The sequence below is a fragment of the Herpailurus yagouaroundi genome, unplaced genomic scaffold, assembly GCF_014898765.1.
Source record: "Herpailurus yagouaroundi ecotype Mexico unplaced genomic scaffold, PumYag 210, whole genome shotgun sequence".
In the NCBI taxonomy this organism is placed as follows: domain Eukaryota; kingdom Metazoa; phylum Chordata; class Mammalia; order Carnivora; family Felidae; genus Herpailurus; species Herpailurus yagouaroundi.
In genome coordinates, this window is record NW_024412441.1 from 13,012,291 (window position 1) to 13,037,254 (window position 24,964).

The following is a 24,964-nucleotide window of genomic DNA, read 5'->3' on the forward strand; positions in this document are numbered from 1 at the left end:
GAGCCTGCTTCAGATTCAGTGTTTCCCTCTCTCTCTGCCCCCACCCCCCTTGTGCTCTGTCTCTCTCAAAAAATAAACATTTAAAAAAAAGTCATTTAAAATGTCTCCATTTATATAAAGTTCAAAAAACAGGCAAAACGAATTAATCTATGTTAGAAGGACAGTGATTACTTTGAAGTGAGGAGGGGTAGTAACTAGCAGGAGATTCCAGGAGAGTCACTAGGATGCTACTTATGCTGTTTCTTGATTTGACTGTTGTTACACTGATGTGTTCACTTTGTGAAAATCCACCAAGCTGCAACACTTAGCATTTATACTCTTATGTATACTTCTCTTAAAGTCTTATAACCCATATATAAAACAAGAAATAAAAATAAAATATACCCAAATGTTAATCATATTCAAGTAGCAGAATTATAGAACCTTTCATTTTTTCAATTAAAGTGACTTTCTGAAATAAATGTTTAGGTTGCCTTAAAACCCTTTCCAAAATAATTAAGAGGAAGTGCTTCCTATGTGCTACACCCTCATCAAAGCACTTTATATACACTAAATTATCCAATCTTCATAACAACCCTACAAAATAGGTGTGTCATTACTGTCATTTTAAAAGGGAAGAAACTGCAACACAGAGGTTGAGTAACTGTCCCAAGATAACACAGCTAATAAGTGCTAGAGACGTAACTTGCATCAAGGTACTCACACTCCTAAGTTTATGTTCTGAAACACTATCCATCCATCTCTCTGATAAAACTTTACTTTTTTATAGTGAAAAAAATAGTAAAATAAGTTATCAAATCAATCTAAATCATTACTACTCTTATCACTATGTAGCTAGCTCTCTGTGCAGTCACATGCAAAAATACAGGAGCAAATTTGCATATTAGAGTAAATGGCATAATCCTGTGGAGTAATTAGAAGTTACCCAAAGCTTACAGAAGTGTACATTAGTAATATACCTCTCTTCTATTCTGTTCTTATCCATGAGAGGCTGCTTAATCCACTGGTTAACCAGTCTTTGTCCTTGAGGGGTTTTGCATTTATTTAGCAATGCAGCCAGAGACTGAGAGCCAGTGGTATCTTCAACAGAACCCTAGTAAACAAAAAACAAAAAAGAATAGCATGCTCATTAGTGAAAACTTTACTGTGCTACGAAAAATAATTAAATAATTTTGGGAACAAGAACACTTATATTCTTCAGATATTAAATGAGAAATTTGCACAGAAGTTCCTCTTCCTCAGCCGGCTTACTGTCAGGCTGGGGGTCAGTCTATACTACAGCACCTGAGTATTTTGAATCCACATAGTCAAAGTGGAGGCTTCAAGATGCCATCTCACATTTAGCCTATTTCCATTCTTTTATGATGTCCAAAGTGTGGTGACTCATTATGTCATCCTAACTCCTCTCTGGAGAACTGGGACTAACGGCCAGACCAAGCCCATTAAAGTCTTGAGTAAAGCAAACCAGTGATCAATTGCACATGAGAGACCCCCAGTTGTGTGAAAGTGTAGCCTGTGTCTCATGGTGCTTTAGAATGTGTGCATGTGTGTATAAATGCATGATACATACTCATATGTATTGCTATGGCCATATGTTGAAGGCCAACATAATTGGTAGACAGAGTCCATTAGAGGAAATGAAACAGTTGTCTTGGTAGCTATTAAAGTAAGATGTGCAGGAGCACCTGGGTGGCTCAGTCAGTTGGACATCTGACTCTGGGTTTCAGCTCAGGTCACGAGCTCATGGTTCGTGAGTTTGAGCCTCATATCAGGCTCTGCGCTGCCAGTGCAGAGCCTGTTTGGGATTCCCTCTCCCCTCCTCCCTGTTTGTGTACGTTCTCCCTCTCTCTCAAAATAAATAAACTTAATAAAAAGGTTTCTGGGGAGCGCCTGGGGGGCTCAGTCAGTTAAGCGTGCAACTCTTGGTTTAGGCTCAAGTCATGATCTCACACTTAGAACCCCACATCAGGCTCTGCACAGTGTGGAGCCTGCTTGGGATTCTCACCTCCCAACCCCCGCCCCTATCCAACTCATGCTCTCTTGCCTCTCTCTTTCAAAATAAACTTTAAAAAAAATATTTTTTAATTTATTTAAGTAAAATGTGTATAAAATAATTTTTTCTTAAAACAAAAAGCTCCTCGGGGCGCCTGGGTGGCTCAGTCGGTTGGGCAACTGACTTTGGCTCAGGTCATGATCTCACAGTCCATGAGTTCGAGCCCCGCGTCGGGCTCTGTGCTGACAGCTCAGAGCCTGAAGCCTGTTTCAGATTCTGTGTCTCCCTCTCTCTCTGACCCTCCCCCGTTCATGCTCTGTCTCTCTCTGTCTCAAAAATAAATAAACGTAAAAAATTTAAAAAAATTAAAAAAAAAAAAAGCTCCTCTTCCTAAAATCAAACTTTCAACCTATTAATCTAGATTTTCTGCTGTGTATTTTCCCCCAAACCAAAATTACTTTGTAATTACTGTAGTTTTAGACATAAAACTTCCTAAAATTAATTTTTTAAGAACTGCTATTAATATAATAAAATTATTCATAAAGCCAGGACAAATACTATTTATATAGCTTGCACCTAGAAAAATATAATAATTTAAAGCTGCATGTCTACGTATGATATTTCAAAATATTTAAGCTCCTTAATAATATTCCTCAGCACAGAATAAAGGAAACATTTTTTAAGCATTAAGTTTTTTAAGACATGTTATTTTTTTACCTGGAAAAGGTTAAGGGCTCTGACTGCTGCAATATCCAACCTCATGTACTGACTGAAGTCAAAAGTAGTCAGTTCAAACTGTCCAAAGTTTGAATCATCTGATAAGAGTTCTAAAAACTTGATTACTGCAGACAATGATGAAGCTGCAACCTAAGATTAAGAATTAAAAAAAAAAAAATTTAATTAAAGATTCTAGGGGTGCAGCTGGTTGAGTGTCCCAACTTCGGCTCAGGTTATGATCCCACAGTTTGTGGATTTGAGCCCTGCACCGGGCTCTGTGCTGACAGCTTAGAGTCTGGAGCCTGCTTTGGATTCGTCTCCCTCACTCTCTAGAGTATATATAAAAACATATATAAACAAATCCTAGAGGTATTTAAAAAACAAATGGCAAAATGAAAATAAATTCTGAACACTATCATTTCCCTTTGTGTTCCTTCTCAATCAAACCAAGAAAATCAGACAAAGTTTAAATAAATCTCTTAAGGTTAAAAAATTATTTTTAGAAAGTGAAAATTTACTGTTAGAATAGTATTATTTCTAATAGCCAAAAGTAGAAATGACTCAAATGCCTATCAAGAGTAAAATGAATGAAGTTTGGCATGTTCACCCCTATGGAATACTACACAACCAAAGATATAAGCACAATCAACTGTGACACATGACAATATGGGTAAAACTTACAAACAATACTGAATAAAAGAAACCAGGCACAAAAGAATATAAACCATATGATTCCACTAATGTAAACTACAAAAACAGGCCAAACTAGTCTATGCTAGCAGAGGTAAGAACGATGGTTACCCTTGGGGTAATGACTGAAAGGAAGCCTAAAAAAGGTCTGAGGTCCTGATACTCTATTCTGCTTCACGGGTGCTGGTTATCTGGGGATCTGCAATTCATGAAAATTCAGTTATACACTTAGGATATATGCACTTTTCTACATGTATATTTAAATAATAAAAAATTTAAATAATCTGTTATTATTGTAACATAAGTAGTTCAGGACATCAAACCAACAGCCCAACGACAAATCCTACATATTAAAATATATTTGATACTAGACTTGTGAAATGTACCTGCTTTCCCTAACTGAAAACAGTCATCTACCTGTCCTTGACAAACTCCAGCACTGCACTTCCTGCAGTGTCATCAGGAAGCACAGATAAAAACTTTTTGTAGCTTGGGGCGCCTGGGTGGCGCAGTCGGTTAAGCGTCTGACTTCAGCCAGGTCACGATCTCGCGGTCCGTGAGTTCGAGCCCCGCGTCGGGCTCTGGGCTGATGGCTCAGAGCCTGGAGCCTGTTTCCGATTCTGTGTCTCCCTCTCTCTCTGCCCCTCCCCCGTTCATGCTCTGTCTCTCTCTGTCCCAAAAATAAATAAATGTTGAAAAAAAAAATTAAAAAAAAAAACACAAAACTTTTTGTAGCCCTAAAAGCTTCTTCACATTTTCAAGAGGTAAGTTTCTAATACCAGTATTACTGCTCACACATACTGGCTTTTGATTATGTTACACACACAAAAAGTAAAAGAATTACGGAGTTTATAGGAATTAAACTATTACATGATAAGCAATAACCACAAAATCATGACAGTCATAACAGTCCCAGTTCATTCTAGTTTGAAATCTACTTTGGGAATTCTAAGTTTAACAGCTTGCCCTGTCTTTTTAAGTATACAACAGAATTTTCCATGTTACTTATCAGTGACCCACAAATATCCTGTCAAGAGCTTCCAATATTTTACCATAAAAATACATCTCAAGCCACACCGACCTCAAAAATTTGAACAAAGAAACACATCAACCACTGAAAATCCCATAAAAGTTACATTGTTTCCATATTCATTTCTACCACTACACATACATAATCTGCCAATTTTTTAGCCAAACTGTTTAAATGTAGTATTTATTATGCATTATGTGCTATATATATATACTTTCACTCTTATTCCTGATCTCCCCAACAATCCTTTAAGACCTATTATGGATTTAACAAATAATGAAACTGCCTCTCAGAAAGATAAAGTAATTGAGGCCCCTGGGTGGCTCAGTTGATTAGGCTTCAGCTCAGGTCATGATCTCATGGTTCATGGGTTTGAGCCACGTGTCAGGCTCTGTGCTGACAGCTCAGAGCCTGGAGCCTGCTTCCGATTCTGTGTTTCCCTCTCTCTCTGCCCCACTCCTGCTTATGTTCTGTCTCTGTCTCTCAAAAATGAATAAACATTTAAAAAATTTTAAAAAAAAGATGAAGTAATTTATTAAAGACTCTACAACTTGTACATTATAAAGCTCTGAAAGGTCTTTTTCCCCCCCTACAACCACTATGCTATCTCATCCACTTAAGTCACATTAATCAGGCTCTTTCCTGTGAAATCAATAAAACTCTTTCTTGCTCCAAGAATATATGTTATGTAAATATAATGCAATTATATTTAAGGTTATGTTTCAGTTTTTCTAATCATTTCCTCAAGTTTTTCAAAAGTTTAATCACAGTAAAAATAAGCTTAATTAATATCAGTGATTCACAGTTTACACTTTGGAGAGATATGAAAGAAGTAGCTTTCCAAAAGCCATGATTATAATTTAAGAGTAAATTCACATTATAATCCACATACCTGATTCTCCATTTCTGGCAAGACAGCACTATTCATCTGCTCTCCCTTTTTGCCTTTCAACAACCGGTTGAGGTCCTGATAAATATCTTTTGTAAAAAAGTCACCTCTTTTTCTTTCTGTGATCAGAATTCCTCCTCTCTGAATAACCTATTTTACAAAAAATACTTTAAATTACTTTGAGGAAAATAAAAAAATAAATGAGAAAAAATCATATCACTGACAAGTATAGTAAGAACAACTTAAATTATTGACCCACATTAAGTTTCTATACAATGTGCAAGACACTGGGAAGACATACATACTAACACATATTTTTAAAATCTATAAACTAAGTTGTCAATGTAATTTAAAAGTATGTTCATATAAAGGTTTTTAAAAATAGCACCCCCACCCCAAAAATAGTCCCAATAGTAAAAACCTCTTAACAGAATAATACTTTTGGAAAGTTGTTTAGATACTATCTATGCTAACAATGCCCATTATATATTTCCTATTTCCCAAGCAGTTCTTATGGTATCTGAAGCCCACAAAAAGAAAAGAATCCTTCAAGGATACAATATCCCTTAAATACCTAAATAAATCATATACTTAAACAAACAGTATAATCAAACAGTATAATCAGAATTTTCTAAAAAGACTCAATGAAATAAGAGGCTAAAGGTCCCACTTAAACTATCTTAAACTGAAGATCTGTATCTTATTTATTTGATAAATCCATGCTAAATACAGTAATAAATTGGTTTTTTTTTAAGTGGACCTCAATCACATCCCCTCACAACTGTGAAAGCATTCCTTTAATCAGCTGTGATCCCTTCAAGATGGCATTCTGTTTCTCTTTCAGGGAGGGAGGGAAGGAGGGAGGGAGGGAGGGAGGGAGGGAGGAAGGATCTGAAGTAAAACAAGAAACAACTTGTTCTACAATCCTCTTAAATATACAAAGTTTCTGTGAAAGATAAACATCAAGATAATCCTCAATATAAAACATTACTGTAATTAAGTACAAAAATATTTGACTTTTAAATTATTTTTTTTCTTAAATAAAATAGCATGTTAATTAGAACCTTTCCTAGGCTTAGGTTCTCCATCACTAGACTTGATTCCCTTACCTGCCTCAGCTTTCCCATGTCTCCAGCAGTCTCTCCTCCTGGTAAAACACATTCCTTTGGTCCAATCTGAATTAGGAGAGCCTCCAGATTGGAGAACTGATCGTTATCAGGGAACTCACAAAGTCCTAGCTTCCTCTGTATGGAGTCAACATACCCAACACCGACCTGTCTTTGGCCATCAACTGTAGATATTTTAACACCCACAACACCAACGGAAGCTGACATATCGTTGTTACCAAAGAGAATGTCTTCAAACTGAGAAAGATTACCTGGAGAAGCCTTAACAAAAATAAACAAAAATTTGAAGTATTGTTGAATGCACTTAAAAAATTTCATAGCAAACAAGAGTTACCCAAAAAAAATTGTTCCTAACAATATATTCCAATTACTGTTGGAAAAAAAATTGCTTATAACAATATATTCCAATTACTATTACCTTATTTTCTATAAAGTATCCTCCCTAGTTTTCCAATTATTTTCAAGACACTTGGGCAAAAAAGATTTTCAGTTTGAAATCTGACAGCTGGAGGGGCGCCTAAGTCATTCAGTCAGTTAGGCATCCAACTCTTAATCTCTGCTCAGGTCTTAAGCTCAGGGTTTTGAGTTCAAGCCCCACATTGGGCTCTGCACCAGGTATGAAGCCTACTTGAAATTTGGCAGCTGGATTTATACACACACAATAATTAAGATATACAAATTGATAATCCTGTCAGTTGTAAGCTTAAATTTCTACATCCTGCCAAAATGCCTACCTATTGGTTGCACATTGTATTTTCTCTGACTGGCTATACCACATAGGAGAGCAGTATTATTAGCTACAAATACTGACCTTGGAAAGTTAATTCTCTATCAATATATTTATCTGTAAAATGTAGAGACTGTTCTATATCAGTCATTTCAAAATAAAGGATCCTTGGCCTATTTTCAATATTTCAAAAAGATTAGAAATCTCTCTGTAAGACTGCACAAGTCAACTAAAGGGTCAAGTTTCTTCACTTTTGTGTCAAGTCAGTGGGTGACACTACATATTTCAACCTGATCAGAAGCTGATAGGAAGCCGTTAACATGAGGCATTTTCTGAGACAACTGACCACCCATGGTATTAAACAGGAGAGTCACCAAGAGTCCAATGACCACGGTGACAACCAAACTTAAGCAACCAATAGCCTTCAATAGTTTTTTTTTTTTTTTTAAACATTTATTCATTTTTGAGAGACAGAGAGCATGAGCAGAAGAGGGGCAGAGAGAAAGGGAGACACAGGATCTGAAGCAGGCTCCATGCTCTGAGCTGTCAGCACAGAGCCTGATGTTGGGCTCAAAGTCACGAACCATGAGATCAGGACCTGAGCCGAAGCCGGACACCTAACCAACTGAGCCACTCAGATGTCCCAACAGTTCTTGAAGGACTTTAGCATCATAATCATGATAATCATTGATTTTTCCATAAAATGACTCTAAATATCCTGTAACTATGGATTGTTGATTAAAATCTGGATCAAAAATGAAAAGGAAGGGGATGCCTGGGTGGCTCAGTTGGCTGAACATTTGACTCTTGATTTTGGCTTAGGTCATGATCACAAGGTCAAGATCAAGCCCCATATCGGGAGCCATGCTGAGTGTGGAGACTGCTTGGGATTCTTTCTCTCTCTATCTCTGCCCCCTCCCCTGCTAGCACTCTCTCTCCCTCACTCTCTAAAATAAAAAAAAATCAATTAAAAAAAATGAAATGGAGGGCTGGGTGCCTGGCTAGCTCAGTGAGTAGAGCATGTGATTCTTGATCTTGGGGTTGTGGTTTGAGCCCCATATTGGGTGTAGAGATTACTTTAAAATAAAATGTTTAATTTTTTTAAAAATGAAATGGAAAAGCAGTGTTATCTTGCATTCAAATTTTAAAAGCACTGATTCAATTGCAAATGTAAACATCATATTTTTACATACATTTTTCAGATTTGCACATACAGGTTACAAAGCACACCTTTAAACTTTCAAAAGGGAATAGTAGCTAATAAAATTGGGTTCTTAAGGGTCCTTCAACATAAGACTGTTAATCTGTGAACTAGATTGTATCCAAGATCCTTTCCCACTCTGTACATACCATTGAGAACATGGGAAAGAAATCAATCATAAGAGACCAACTACTTTAAATATCACTAATATTTACAATAGAATCAAAAAGCTAAAAAATGTCTGGGGCAACTGAGTGGTTCAGTCGGTTAGGTGTCCGACCTCAGCTCAGGTCATGATCTCACAATCCGCAGGTTCGAGCCCTGCGTCGAGCTCTGTGCTGACAGCTCAGAGCCTGGAGCCTGCTTCAGATTCTGAGTCTCCCTCTCTCTGCCCCTCCCCTGCTCATGCTCTGTCACTCTCTGTCTCAAAAATAAATAAAAACATTTAAAAAAAAATTTTTTTAAGCTAAAAAATGTCATGATAAATCAGTTTTTGCAGCTTTAGATCTGAACTTCTTAAAATGTCAGGATTAAGATACCACCTTTTTAACCTGATAGACATATATTTGAAAAAATCTCCCCCTGACTTAAAAGGTAGGAGTTAAAGTGAATTCATCTTGAAGGATTCTGAAAGGACACAGAGGAGTGAGGTATGATGGGATGATAATCATGGTAACCTCTTAAATTTAGGATTCTACATTTTGGTGTTATTACTAATTGAGTTCTGTGAAAAATGAAAAAACATCACTTTGTGGTACCTCAATTTTCTACTAAAATCTTTCAAGACACAGACTAAAACTCTTAGTAAAAGCCCTACTTTTCTCAGTAAAACACAAATGAAAATTCCCAGAAAACTCCATAATGTAGAATGCTAAATTCTCCCAGATATAATCTTCAGTAAATACAGACATACTTAAAAAGGCAGGTGGGGGGGGGGGGCGCCTGGGTGGCGCAGTCGGTTAAGCGTCCGACTTCAGCCAGGTCACGATCTCGCGGTCCGTGAGTTCGAGCCCGCGTCGGGCTCTGGGCTGATGGCTCAGAGCCTGGAGCCTGTTTCCGATTCTGTGTCTCCCTCTCTCTCTGCCCCTCCCCCGTTCGTGCTCTGTCTCTCTCTGTCCCAAAAATAAATAAAAATATTGAAAAAAAAAAAAAAGGCAGGTGGGGGAAGGAGGACACAGTATGGAACATAGACTGAATGTTATATTTGAGGTAGTACCAAGATCAGATGTTTAGATACTCTATTAAACCTCACAAGAAAAAACTCACAGGACTTTCAAGTTGGAAAACATCATTAAAAACCTTCTAATCTTACTGTTTATGGAGAAACAGATACAGGAGATGGTTGGGAAATACACCAAGGACACCCAGGAGGGCAGAGGAGAAAAGAAATGAAATCTGCGGACTATAAGCCCAAAGCACTGTCTCCCTTACCACACATTTATTCCCTTTCAAGAATAAATTGTAACTCCCCAACATTTTAACCATTCATTTGTTGCAGTATTTATTGAGAACCTACTCTGCAGGTTACAGAACCTGCAGTTGAACAACCAAAAACAGGATCTTACAGAATGGCAATGAAGACAGTTATTATATAAAATAAAATAGTGCTATCTCCATGAAGGCACAGAAGCGTGCATGTCAATAGTCATTTCCAGGAAAAAAAAAAAAAAAGAAATAAGCCTTTCCAGGGACACCAAGAAATGATCATCATTAAACAAAGTCCCTGACTTACAAAAATTATAAACTTAATGGAAGAGAAAGGCACATACAAAGATACAAACATGTTACAGATGTGTAGGAGATATATGGCATACAGTAAATCTGGACGTTATTACTTTAAAAACAGTAAAATCAAATCTGTCTAATGCTGGCACTCAACTTTATGTAAAATCTATTTTATTATTTAGGTTTCAGGAATACTGACAAAGCTCAGAGTATTCATACTCATAATAACGATTTAGTGAATTTCAAAGTTGCTATTAAACTGTGATTTTAAAAACCGTATGCTAAAGAATATTAGTTTCTCAAATATTTTATTATCACAACCTGGTTAAAATATTAAAGCACACAGAATTCCCTCACATCTTTATTTTTTCTACTCTTAAAAATAACCAAATTAAAAAGGAAGATAATTACCTTAAATGCCAAATACCAATCATTCTCCTTCGAGGCCTTATTTCCAGCTCTATTCTTATAAACTTCAACTCTATACTGACGAACTAGAAGAAGATCTTTTACAAAAGACTCAAAATTCATTTTACTAAGCACAACACTCTCCAGAGTCTTTGTTCCTAAAGAAAAATATTAAAAATACATGTTACAGATTTAAGGATTTAAAGTAGTAACACAATGGTTCCCCCAAGCCACATTCTTCTCTCAGTGATTCATTTCTTCAATAAACTGTTTATCAAGCCCTTATTACATATCTGAAGGACTTTGGTAGTTGAAGGGTATAAAATGAACAGATATGGCTCTTCTGCTTTCATGGAACCTACACATCAAAATAAAAAATTAAGAAAGATAAAAGAATAAGTAAATACATATATAGATAAACTTACTTGTCCTTTCTTATAATTAGTTTCTCAGAGGTCTGAATAGAGTTCTATAATTACATGGGGCGCCTGGGTGGCTCAGTTGAGCAGCCAATTCTTGGTTTGGGCTCAGATCGTGGTCTCGTGGTTTGTGGGTTTGAGCCCCGCGTTGTGCTCTGTGTGCTGATAGTACAGAGCGTGCTTGGGATTCTCCTTCTGTGTCCCTCCCCCACTAGCTCTCTTTCTCTCTAAATAAATAAACATTAAAAACAAAGAGTCTTATAACTATATCGTATTTGTATGAAATTAAACTTTTCCGAAAAGGTCCATAAAAACAAATTAGTCATTATTCATTGCAAAATGTTCTAGGTAACACAGATCAAAACTCAAAGGTTCGAAAAAGTACAGCAAGGTGGGAATGCAAACTGGTGCAGTCATTCTGGAAAACAGTATGGTGGTTCCTCAAAAAATTAAGAATAGAACTACTCTTTGACCCAACAACTGCACTACTAGGTATTTACCCAAAGGATACAGGAATGCTAATTCAAAGGGGCACACACACACCCCCAATGTTTATAGCAGCACTATCGACAACAGCCTAAGTATGGAAAAGGGCCCAAATGTCCATCAACTGATGAATGGACAAAGATAACGTGGTATACGTACACAATGGAGTATTACTCGGCAATCAAAAAGTAGGAAATCTTGACATTGGCAACAATGTGGATGGAAGTAGAGTTTTCCTAAGTGAAATAAGCCAGTCAGAGAAAGACAAAAATCATATGATTTCACTAATGTGTGGAATTTAAGATACAAAACGGATGAACATAAGAAAAGGGAGGCAAAAATAATATAAAAAACAGAGAGGGAGACAAACCATAACAGACTCTTAAATACAGAGAACTGAGGGTTGCTTGAGGGGTGTTGGGTGAGGGGATGGGCTAAATGAGCATTAAGGAGGGCACCTGGGATGAGCACTGAGTGTTAGATGTAAGTGATGAATTACTAAATTCTATTCCTGAAATCATTATTATACTATTAAACTAACTTGGTTTAAATTTTAAAAAAAGGAAAAAAAAGTACAGCAAAAAGGAGACTTCCCTTTCACACTGATCCCCTACACATAGAGTTCAGCCAAGTACCATCAGTTTATAAAATATATTTCCAGTGTGCCTGGGTGACTCAGTGGGTTAAGAGTCCAGTTTCAGGGGCGCCTGGGTGGCTCCGTCGGTTAAGCATCCGACTTCGGCTCAGATCATGATCTCACAGTCTGTGAGTTCAAGCCCCGCGTTGGGCTCTGAGCTGAGCGCTCAGAGCCTGGAGCCTGCTTCCGATTCTGTGTCTCCCTCTTTCTCTGTCCCTCCCCCACTCATGCTCTCTCTCCTTCTCTCAAAAATAAATAAACGTAAAAAAAAAAAAATATATGAAGAGAGTCTCAAAATTTAAAAAAAAAAAAAAAAAAAAAAAGAGTCCAGTTTCAGCTCAGGTCATGATCTCATGGTTTGTGGGTTTGAGCCCCGCGTCAGGCTCTGTGCTGACAGCTCAGAGCCTAGAGCCTGCTTCAGATTCTGTGTCTCCCTCTCTCTGTGCCTCCCCGTTCACACTGTCTCTCTCAAAAATAAACATTAAATTTTTTTAATATATTTCCAAACACAGGCCATGCACACACAAACATTACTTTGTTCCTCTCTTACATCAATGGTTGCAAACTACAAACAGTGCTCTGTATCTTGGCCTTTTTTTTTAACCTAATATATTTTGGAGATTGTTCCATCACTACATAATCCGCTTCTTTCTGTTTATAGCTACAAACATTCCACTGACTCTGAGGATGTACTATAATTTAGTCTCTTACTGATGAACATATAGGTTGTTTCCAGTCTCTATTACAATGCTGTATGAATAATCTTGTACATGCTTCACTCTCCAGTATGAGTACATCTGTAAGGTAAAGCCCCATAACTGGATTTTATCAAAGAATACAGTGATTTTGATAAATATTGCCAGACTATTCCCTTTGGTTGGCTGTGTAAATTAACACTATCATCCATAAAGTATGAGTGCCTTTATTTCCCCTATCCAAGCAACACAGAGTTTTCAAACTTTCTGGTCTTCATCTCAGATTACTGGTTCTGAGCTAGGAATAATCTTGCTTCTCTAGCAGACATTTGCCAAAGCCTGGGGACATTTGGGTTGTCAACTGAGGGAGGGAGGACAGCAGAGTACTAATGGAATCGCATGGGTAAGGCAGGGGTGCTGTTAAACTTGCACAGGATACAGGGGCACCTGGGTGGCTCAGTTGGTTAGGCATCCAACCTCAGCTCAGGTCATGATCTCCCATGATCTGCACCGACAGATAAGAGCCTGGAGCCTGCTTCGGGTTCTGTGTCTCCCTCTCTCTCTCTCTCTGCCCCTCCCCTGTTCACACTCGGTCTCTCTCTCAAAAATAAAAATATTTTTTAAAAAATTTTAACATGCACAGGATAGCCCCTCACAACAATAATTACTCAGTCCAAAATACCAATAGTGCCAAGGTTAAGAACTCTTACTAGAAAAGTGTCCCACCTTAGTTTTGATTTGCAATTGTCAATTTCTTACAAAATTAATAAAATCACTCACACCATCAAATTGAATAAAAATTCAATTTTCTTATAATAACAGGTAATACCAGTGATAATACCACTTAAAAGTATTTAAGGGGCCCCCTGGGTGGCTTAGTCAGTTGAATATCCGATTCTTGATTCCAGCTCAGGTCAATATCCCAGAGGCCTGAGATCAAACCCTGCATTAAGCTCCACACTGAGCATGGAGCCTGCTTAAAATTCTCTCCCTCTCCCTTTGCTCCCTCCCCTGCTCTCTCTCTCTCTCTCTCTCTCTCTCTCTCTCTCTCAAATAAAAACTAAAAAGTAAGTAATTCAGAATAGGGATGCCTGGGTGGCTCAGTCAGTTGAGCATCCAACTCTTAATTTAGGTTCAGGTCATGATCTCACGGTTCATGAGTTCGACCCCTGCATCTAGCACTCAGTTCTTAGCAGAGCCCACTTCAGATCTTCTGTACCCCCTCTGCCCCCCCCAACGTGTGCTGTCTCTCCCTCCCTCTCTCTCTTAAAAAGAAGCATTTTTAAAAAATAATAGGGATGCATGGGTGGCTCAGTCAGTTAAGCATCCGACTTCTGCTCAGGTCATGATCTCACAGTTCCTGGGTTCAAGCCCCATGTTGGGCTCTGTGCTGACAGCTCAGAGCCTGAAGCCTGCTTTGGGTTTCTGTGTCTCCCTCTCTCTCTCTCTGTCCCTCCCCAGCTCACGCTCTGTCTCTATCAAAAATAAATAAACATTTTTTAAAATTTCTTTTAAATAATAGATCATGTCAAGTATAAATATCAAATACAAATAAGCATGAAGATTAAATGACATAATTCAACTGTTCTGTACACCTAAACACAGCTAATATTCCCAACATTTCTTCATTAGTTGTAAGTACTAGTATTAGTTATGTTATTAGTATAAGAATCCCCACTGTCTGCCACCCTCAAAAAGGGCTCAAGTCTTGCCTAAGGTTCTTCCCTAGAACATTCCTCGTCATCTCATCCAGGACTGACAAACAAGTATTTACAGGGACCAGGCCAGGTATCAAATGAGCAAAGGAAGCCAAAGAAAGAGAACAGAGCTGACATGACAAGTGGCTTCAAAAGAGATCATATAGAGTGGTGGGAACAGTGACAAAACAAGGAAAGCACATGAGAGTAAAGGAGGAATCTGGAACACATCAGAGAGCAGCCACTCAGCTCCAAACCCACTGCTTTGCTGCGGGGATATTCACACCCAGAGTTTTCAACTGGGCAGACTTTTCAAAAGCAGCTCAAAATATGATTTTTTTTTCATGAAATGTCCCAATGTTTAAAATACAGGCAATCAGTTCAAAGGTACAGCAAAACACTATTTAGGCCACCAGTCTTCAACTCAGTCACATTTTTCTTAGACTTGAATAGATTGCTGTTTCTCTAGCTTGCATTTAGAAAGCAAGTTGCATGAAAATTATGTTTACTCTATACTCCCATTCAACAACGCCTGTACTCACACTTCTCAGAGGCATCCTCCAAAACGAAGGCCTCCAGCCTGCAACAGACTCACATCTCCTAACTAACACTCACTCACGATGAGAACCTGAGTGGAATGGTAGGTCCCATTTAAATTATTTCCTGGTTTTGCCTAGCACTCATTCCACTTTGCCCAAAACTCTCTGGTGTTTTGTTTTTTTAATTTTCTTTTTAACATTTATTCGTTTTTGAGAGACAGAGAGAGACAGAATGCAGGTGGTGGAGGGGCAGAGAGAGAGGGAGACACAGAATCAGAAGCAGGCTCCAGGCTCCAGGCTGTCAGCACAGAGCCCGAGGTGGGGCTCGAACTCACGGACCCGTGAGATCATGACACAAGCTGAAGGACACTTAACTGACTGAGCCACCCAGGCGCCCCTCTCTTTTTTTTTTTAAGTTTGTTTATTTTGAGAGAGAGAATGAGTGGGGGGAGGGCAGAGAGAGAGAGAGAGAGAAAGAGAGAGAGGGAGAGAGAGAGAATCCCAAGCAGGCTCCATGCTGTCCACAGAGCCCAACCATGGGGCTCAATCCCACCAACCAGAAGACAATGAGCTGAGCCAAAATCAAGAGCCAGACCCTCAACTGACTGAGCCACCCAGGTGCCCCCTCTCTCATTTTTAATACTAAAAGTCCCATGTTCCAGGAGCCCTCTCAATCCCAAGAAAACTAGAATGATTGGTCACCCTACCAACCCATCCAGTTGAATTCAACATGAGTAATATTATTCATGATGAAACATCATTAAAATAAGGAAAAAAATTTTGCTCAAGGAAAGCACTGACACAAAAATCACAGAGGAATTTCTCCCAAAGACACTTATAAACACCACTGTGAAGATTATCAGCAACTTCCAATAAATACAATGAATTTAAAAAATACTGCTTTTCAAATCTTCCTTTACATTTTAGAAGGCAAAATGTAAAGTCTAACTCAGCAAAAACAATTCTAAGGCAGGGGAAAAAAAATCATCAGTCTGGCAAAATTCTGAAACAGCTCTTAAATTATCAACCCAGTACGTACGATGTGTCAGCAGAACTGTCTGGCCAGTACAGGGTTTTTAAAGCCTATGAAATTGAATGCTATCACCAGATGAACAAGCACTCTCAGATCCACAAGCCCCACCACTCCCTATTACATTCAACTACTTTGCACATCAATGTTATCTACTTGGCTCTAGAAAGAAGGAATCCGGTCAAGTCTTTCAACCTCTTTCAACCGACAAATTCAACAGAACACAGGTTCACAACAGTGGTAATTTCTTAAGAGTGGGTGGGGTGAAGAGACAAATGAGGTAATTCCCCTCCCCCCATTGCTAAGGTACAGAAGAGCTGCCCACCTGCAAGGTTATCCTCCAAAGATACTATTTCTCTCAAAGGAGTTTTTGTGACATACTGGGTGGCAGTGCATTTTAAGTCTTATTTACTGACAGGCATCTAAAATACAGCTACTTGGGGTGCCTGGGTGGCTCACTCGGTTAAACATCTGACTTCAGCTCAGGTCATGATCTCCTAGTTCGTGAGTTTGAATCCCGTGTCAGGCTCTATGCTGACAGCTCAGAGCCTGATGCCTGCTTCGGATTCTGTGTCTCCCTCTCTCTCTCTGCCCCTCCCCTGCTCATGCTTTTGCTTTCTCTCTCTCAAAATTAACAAATAAACATTGTAAAAAAATAAAATAAACACAACTAATCAGATGGGAGGTAAAACTGACCTCCTTGCATGAAATAAGGGACAGAAAGCTACCCAGCCTCCACCTGGGATACAGCAGAAGGAACAGCCTCATGTTCATACAAGATTCTTCTCTTCAGGAATAATTTGGAGCCCCCAACCTCATTCAGCTGACAATTACCATGTGTCTGCTACACGTGGGCACTGTGCCAGGTGCTGGGGTTCAGAGGAAGACACTGGTTAAAACACAGTTCCTGCCCTCTAGAAGCTTTCAGTCTACTGGGATAGATGGGCAATATGGTAGAATACATGTCGTGTCTAGGGTAGGAAGAAAGCCTCAGGTCAGGGAACACCTAAGAGGCACAGCTAACCAGACCATCTTAACGTGGGAATCAAAAAAGACTTCCAAAAGGAGACGCTTTCTAAGCTGAGATCTAACAACAAAAGAGGCAAAAGGCTAAGTAATTTTCTTTTTCAGTGATTCAGATTCCTAATCTACAAATTGGGAGCTAGGTACTAACCCATCTCACAGGGCTTTATTACAATAATGTTATCACTAGATGTTGAAAATTAAAAGTAGCTAAGAAGATGCAACTAAGTCTAAATGCTAATAGAATGAACCAGACAGAAGAAAGGATCAACAGAAAGCCACATCTGAGAAGTGGGGATGGGATCCAGACCATAGCAAAAGGCCACCTCCTCAATGACACAACAGGGAAGGAAAGAAGGTACAGATGACATTAAAAAGTATAAGTTCAAGGGATGCCTGGGTGGCTCAGTAGCTTAAGCATCCAACTCTTGATTTAGGTTCAGGTCATGATCTTGTGGTTTGTGGGTCCGAGCCCAACATTGGGCTCTGCACTGTCAGTAGGATTCTCCGTCTCCCTCTCTCTGCACCTAACTCACTCATGTGTGCTCACTCTCTCAAAAATGAATAAAATTTTTAAAAAAGTATAGGTTCAGGAAATAACCCAAATGTCTGCGAACTAGCAAATGGATAAAAACAAGATACAGTATATCCATACAATGGATTATTATTTGGCAATAAAAAGAAATGAAGTACTAATAGCAGTGATGAATCTTGAAAATATTTCTAAGGGAAAGAAGCCAGTCATGAAAGACTACATATTTTATGGTTCCATTTTTATGAAATGTGCAGAATAAGCGAATCTAAAGAGAATGCAGGTTAGTGGTTGCCTAGGTTTGGGAGAACAGGAGAGGGTGGAAGGGGTGGGGAGTGACTGCTAATAGGTACAGGTTTATTTTGGGGGCTGACAAAAAATGTTTTATTTTTTTTTATTTTTATTTATTTTTTTTTTAACGTTTTTATTTTTGAGACAGAGAGAGATAGAGCATGAACAGGGGAGGGGCAGAGAGAGAGGGAGACACAGAATCTGAAACAGGCTCCAGGCTCTGACCTGTCAGCACAGAGCCCGATGCGGGGCTCGAACTCATGGACCGTGAGATCATGACCTTAGCCGAAATTGGATGCTTAACCGACCAAGCCACCCAGGCGCCCCCAAAAAATGTTTTAAAATTTACTATGGAAGCACCTGGCTGGTTCAGTCAGTAGAGCAGACAACTCTTGATTTCAGGGTCTTGAGTTCGAGTCCCATGTTGGGTACATACATTACTTTAGAAAGTAAATATAAATAAATAAAATGTGCCATGTGTAATGGTTTATTACAAAAACCACGGATTTGTAAAAATAAAAACAATCTGAACCGTTTACTTTAAGTGTGTAAATCATATTGTATATTAATAATATCTCAACAAATCTGTTTTACCTAAAGTATAGGTTTAAGGGCAGGAAATTGAGGGACTTCTCGTCTAAGGATTTCTATTTTCTCTAGTCAGAAACAAGTTCAACTGCTCAATAATATGGGAAAAGGTCACAGGGTCCAAGATTTGTAGAGTGCAAGTACACGTGGTCCTCATCATGCCTTACAGTTCTGCAATAAGCAATGATGCCTAGAAACATAACTAACCTTAACTTGATCAGGTTTCCAGGTGGAACAGAGAAACAAAGAAAAAGGTTTTTTTAACCCTTTAACATTATGCATAGTATTAAATTGAAGGAAAATTCCTCCCAAGAAACAAGTATTGGCAGCCTTACACCAACGATGACACATTATTGGGAGGCCTACGTGGCTCAGTCAGTTAAGCAGCTGACTCTTGATTTTGGCTCAGGTCATGATCTCACAGTTCATGAGTTCGAGCCCCACATCAGGCTCTGTGCTGGCAGTGCAGAGCCTGCTTGGTATTCTCTCTCCTCTTTCTGCCCCTCCCTTGCTTACATGCATGCTCTCTCTCTCTCTCTCTCAAAATAAATAAATAAACTTAAAAAAAAATCAAGGTGCATCTGGGTGGCTCAGTCAGTTAATCATCTGACTCTTGGTTTAGGCTCAGGTCATGATCTCACAGTTCATGAGTCCGAACCCCATTTTGGGCTCTGGGCTGACAGTATGGAGTCTGTTTGGGATTCTCTCTGCCTCTCCCCCACTGGCTCTCTGGGTCTCAAAATAAATAAACTTCAAAAAAAATTTTTTAATAATAAATAAAACATTATTTAAAAAGATCTTCGGTTACACTGCATCCTGCATAGTGAAAACTGCAAGACATCAGCTTTGAAGATCTACAGTACATTTTTGCTTTTGAGTCCCTTCCTCTTCCAGTTGTTTCAGCCGATTTCTAGTAACAAATGACTGATCTTTTTGTAACTATTATCCTACACAAACATATATTAGGACAATCATTTACCTAAAATGTGTATTTGGCATAAATGTCTAACATAAGAACTAGATCCTTAGGAATAACCCATTTACTTGCTAATCTCTGAAAAGTTAAATTCACCTGTTTTTAAAGTTTGTTTATTTATTTAGAGAGAGACCATGCACACGCACACAATCAGAAGAGGTCAGAGAGAAGGAGGGAGAGAATCCCAAGCAGGCTCCATGCTGTCAGTGCAGAACCAGATGCAGGGCTCAATCCCAAAAACCCATGGCATGGGATCATGACCTGAGCAGAAACCAAGAGTCAGACACTTAACCAAACTGAGCCACCCAGGGGCCCCAAGTTAAATTCACCCTTAATGCCATTCTCAGCATGACTAAGAGGAGGTGACAGTCTAGGTTACTCTATTCTTAGAAATGTGCCCAGTAAACACATTTCAACCTTCAAGAGCAATAAAAGGAAAATTTTTGTTTTTTAAAAGCCTACACTCCAGTATAAAAGATTCCTGGATATTTATACTAAACTTCCTTCCCAATAAATGAGTATAATGCTTAATATCCATTATTCCTTTCATAATCTAAAATAGAAAAACTATTAGAATCATTAACAGGTGCATAGAAAAATCAGTGATTCAATGTACACAAACATACAAGTATGTTTAGAACTTTTTACATCATTTTAAATGCTTAAACTATTCTACACTGCATAATACAAAAATAAGAGAGTTAAGTGCACTAGTCTGGAAAAACTTTAAAACTGGAAAGCAATTTAGACCATCGTTAACTATGAAGCCATCCATAATGATCTCTGGCTGGTCTTCATTGATCCCAACACCTCTACTCTTGCCCCTTCTAACAACCCCCACCCTACAGCCAAATGATCCAACATATCACTTCACCTTTTACTTAAGTCATCCAACTTCTCAGGGACCTACAGCATAAAATTCCAACAACTCAGTACAACATAAAGAGCCTTTCATCATCTGATCCCATCCACCTGAGCCACCCTCCTCAGGGTTTTCTGCTCTAGCAACAGCAATCTGCCCCTTTTCAGATCCTCTCCGCTGCAAACACCCGGTCCTTCAAGACTCAAGTGAAATTCAGCTTCTCATGCAGTGCTTCTGAGGTCTCCAATCTTTGGCATTCCTGCCTTTTTGTCTCTTCAACTTGCTACGGAGCACACCTCCACAATTTTTCTCAGTGAATTGTTATTTCTGCCTTGCTCTCCACCACAAAGATCTCTGTGAAGGCAGGGATACCGTCTTTCCCAGTGTCCATAACCCTGCGTGATACAGCAGCACTCAACAAATTTTTGTCTAAGGAATAAAACATCCTTTTTGTCAATAACATCCCATCTGCATGTGACAAAAGTAGCACTAGAAGCTACGACTCCTCACTCCTGCCAGAATGCTCTTTCCATCATCAGAATGGAGCCAGGCAGCAAAGATCAACACACAACATCTAGAACATATAGCTCACATAGGGTGAGAAGTTTGTATGTAGCCTTAGAGGGAGAGATGATGCTGGAGAGATGGGGCTGGGATTACAGAGGACATGGAGTGACGAACTGAGGCACAGACATAGGTAACTAGCCCAAGGTCACACAGCTATTAAGTGGAGGATCGCGACTTGAATCCAGGCAATCTGGCTCGAAGCGAGGTTCTGACCACTTGGCAACAGTTACTGCCCATCAACAGTAACCCATTCCAGATCCCTGCACTGAGTGTGGGCAAAATCACACTGGTGACATAAAACGGTTTCCCAGACCACCTTCTATTTTAAATCTCACTCCTGGTCGGGAGTTGCGAGAAGATCCACAGGGCCAAGGCGGGGCGGGGGGCAGACACCCACGCGACTGCAGGGGATCAAGAAAGAACAATGTATTATTAAAACGCCTCGCCCAACGCCTGGCAGGCGGGACGCTCTCTCCGTGTCCGTTCTCCCTGTGTCCGCTGTTAGTTCAGGTCTAGGGCCGCTGCAGAGGGACAGACTCAGGACGGAGGCAGGGCAGGGGCGGGTGGCGCCCCACTTGGCCAGGCAGCGGCCGCAGAAAGCGCCATCCCCGGGAGGCACCGACGTCTCCGCCCCCGTGCCTCCTCGCCCAAGAGTCGCACGCCGCCCATTGCCTGAGAGGAGCCCCCTCCGCAGGGTCCCCCGAGCCCGCGCCGTCCCCGCCCTCACCTGGCGGCCCTATGTACTTGACCACCCCCTGGGTCTTGAACACTTCTCGGGCGGCCAGCAGCGCGTCCTCGTGGTGCGCCGTGTAGAAGTCGCCCCGGTCGAAGAGGCGCACCGTGGTAGTCGGCTTCTCCGGCATGGTCTGGAAGAAGCGCACGAAGCCGATCTCGGCCGCGCTCTCCAGCTGCAGCGTCTCCTTCGGCAGCACCGCCATTTCGGAACCTCTCCACCGCCTGCCAGAAAAAAACTGCGCGACCCCGCACCCGCTAAGCTGTTTCCCGCCTCCCTTCCCTCCCTCCCGTGCGACGTCCGCCTCTGCGGAGTCACCCAATCAGCACCGAGCGCTGCATTTCGGTGGGTGGGAGTCCGCCGCGGCAGCCAATCACAAACGGACGCGGCCCAGCTTCCCGCGCACGCTGGTAACTGTCTACTGCGCATGCTTGAGCCTAGGTCGCGCGCCGACCCTGGCAGACAGCCATCGTTAAAAGATTTTAGGTCCTCGAGACTTTTTCTGCTGCATCCGAAAGGAATCCAGGTGGATAGATAACTAGGGAAGGCGGCCGGGTGGGACGTTTTGGCTCTCTTGAGTTTATTATGAACCCGGAAGTATGAGTGAGATCAGAAAGAAACTTGAAAACAAGGAAAAACTAGCCTTTCTTCCCGTCCTAATATATATTTTTTTAACTGCACCCCTCTCTGAGCAGTGAGTAATGCTTAGAATCGTTGAATCATTATATTGTACACTTGTAACTAACGTAACACTGGAGTTATACTGAAATTAAAAAATAAAATCACTCCCTTTCCCTGTCTCCCTTTTCCTTTTTAAGCAAACTGCCAACATCAAGATTACAGGTTTCTTCCGCAACCTCCTTATTGTTCTATATTAGCCATATTCTTTCTCGTTTCTCCTTGACTGATTCATTCATTTAAAAACATATTTATGTGGCCTTCTATGTGCCAGCCTCTTCTAGAATCTGAGGATCACTAGAAATGGAAAGAGAAAAACCACTGCCTTTGTTCAGTTTGTATTCTCATGAATGAATTCAGATGATATATTAAGTAAATGTATAGTAAGAAAATTATTAGAAGATAACTGTATAGGTGGAAAATAAAGATGGGGTGAAATTTTTTTTAATGTTGAGCAAAGATCTGAAGGAGGTCAGAACGCATCCTGCACAGTTACCTGCCTTAGGAAAGGTATCCTGCTCTCCTGTTTGGCTCACTCTTTACCCAAGGAAGCAGCTCCAACCCTGATTCAACTGCAGAATTACTCCAGGGGCTTTTCAAAGATATAGCTGGGCCACACCCACATACAAAAGCTTGGAATTTATGAAGGTGGGGTTTTGGGATCCTTTTAAAAACATCCTTGGGTATTCCCGACAATCAGTTTTGAAACCAGTGGCCTACAGTTAAAATTCAAATATCTTGGAAAACAGAAAAAGTTTGGATCCTCTGCTGACTAATTTTCCCACAGACTTAACATCTCCCTCAGCCTGCAGTGCTCTCGCCTCTCACCCCAGGTCTGTTATCTGGGCCAGTAAATTCCTCTTCCAGGGCACCTGGCTGGCACAGTCCGTAGAGCCCGAGACTCTTGACCTCAGGGTCCTGAGTTCAAGCCCCACATTGGGCACAGAGCTTACTTAATAATTAAATGTCCTTTACCTTTCAAGGGTTGTGGCTTCAACACAAACTTATCTCTCTGCTCCAGAATGGCCCTTTCCTGTCCGTGTAGCAAACTCCCAGTCATCATTTTGTCTTCGATTCCAAATGTCTCCTCAGTCCAACCTGCCCAGTTTCTGCAGGTGTCGTCAGTTGCGTTATCTTCTGGAGTACCTACACCTTATTCATATTATAACAATATTTTCTGCATTGTTTTATAATACCTGTTCACTTCTTTTACTAGACACCTGGAAAGGACACCAATGAGTTTTTATAGTTAATGATAATGACTAATGTTCATTACCATTCACTGACAGGTGTTTTCCTTATTTTTACATATGTTAACTCTTTTAATCTTTGAAACGCTAGGTATTAGGTACTATTGTTATTCTTATTTTACAATGAAGCAATGGAAACTTGGGGATGTGAAGTATCTGGCCCAAGATTACAGAGCTGGTAGTAAGTAATACAGTTCTGTCTTGTTCCAAATTCTGTATGCTTAACCGTCTGTGTGCCATTAGGCCTGGCACCTATTGGGTATGCACTGTCAACAATAGCCAAAGTATGGAAAGAGCCCAAATGTCCATCGGTGGGTGAATGGATAAAGAAGATGTGGTATATAGATACAAGGGGTATTACTCGGCAATCAAAAAGAATGAAATCTTGCCATTTGCAACTACGTGGATGGAACTGGAGGGTATTATGCTAAGTGAAATTAGTCAGAGAAAGACAAATGTCATATGACTTCACTCATATGAGGACTTTAAGAGACAAAACAGATGAACATAAGGGAAGGGAAACAAAAATAATATAAAAACAGGGAGGGGGATAAAACAGAAGAGACTCATAAATATGGAGAACAAACAGTGTTACTGGAAGGGGGAGTGGGAGGGGGGGATGGGCTAAATGGGTAAGGGGCATTAAGGAATCTACTCCTGAAATCATTGTTGCACTACATGCTAACTAATTTGGATATAAATTTTAAAAAATAAAATTGAAAAAAATAAAAATTGAAAAAATCCACTCTAGATTGTGAGCTAAAGCCCTATTTCAGAATATTTGTACAGTTTAGGGGTGAAGCACCATGCTAATCAAGATGGATCTCCAAAGCGTGAGCCTTCTAAACACCATAACCGTGGTGGTTGCTCCTGGGCAGGGGGAGTTCTACCAGCAGTTCTGAAAAAGATAATGTGTTTGAAACCTGAATTTTGTAGTCTGATGTCTTTAGCCATTCTTTTTGAGACATTATTACCATTTCTTTGTTTCTTTTTTAAGTGTATTTATTTATTTTGAGAGAAAGAAAGTTCAGGTAGAGTAGAGAGAGAGTGGGAGACAGAGAGAATCCCAAGCAGGGTCTGCACTGTCAGCACAGAGTCCTATGTGGGGCTTTAACTCATGAACTGTAAACTCATGACCTGAGCTGAAGTTGGACATTCAACTGACTGAGCCACCCAGGTACCCATTAAAACCATTTCTGAGAGACTATAATGGGCATAAAGTCCAGAAAATTCCTCCGGAGGACTATCAGCCTCGGCAGAGGACAGTGACTTTTAACAAAACATAGAAGATACCTAATGATCCTTTGCTTTGTATCCAGGCTAATAACAATGATCCTAACATGCTTTTTTCCTACAAAGTGTCTTTTTTTTTTTTAACGTTTATTTATTTTTGAGAGAGAGAGAGAGACCATACACCAGGGGAGGGGCAGAGATAGAGGGGGACAGAGGATCCG

The 24,964-nt window shown here is 40.0% G+C and overlaps 1 protein-coding gene across 1 annotated transcript in view; it reads right to left on the reverse strand.

Annotated features, from left to right (window-relative positions):
- The window catches only part of MSH2 (mutS homolog 2), an 82,657-nt gene extending 60,805 nt beyond the window's left edge, over window positions 1-21,852 (reverse strand). Inside the window, exons 1-6 of the mRNA XM_040453809.1 lie at window positions 21,577-21,852; window positions 10,511-10,665; window positions 6,429-6,707; window positions 5,323-5,469; window positions 2,711-2,860; window positions 960-1,093 (exon numbers count right to left, since the gene is read on the reverse strand). Coding sequence (XP_040309743.1) covers window positions 960-1,093; window positions 2,711-2,860; window positions 5,323-5,469; window positions 6,429-6,707; window positions 10,511-10,665; window positions 21,577-21,787 — 1,076 coding nt within the window. The 5' untranslated portion in view covers window positions 21,788-21,852. The remainder of the gene's footprint in view (window positions 1-959; window positions 1,094-2,710; window positions 2,861-5,322; window positions 5,470-6,428; window positions 6,708-10,510; window positions 10,666-21,576) is intronic.
- Between the last annotated feature and the right edge of the window lie 3,112 nt (window positions 21,853-24,964).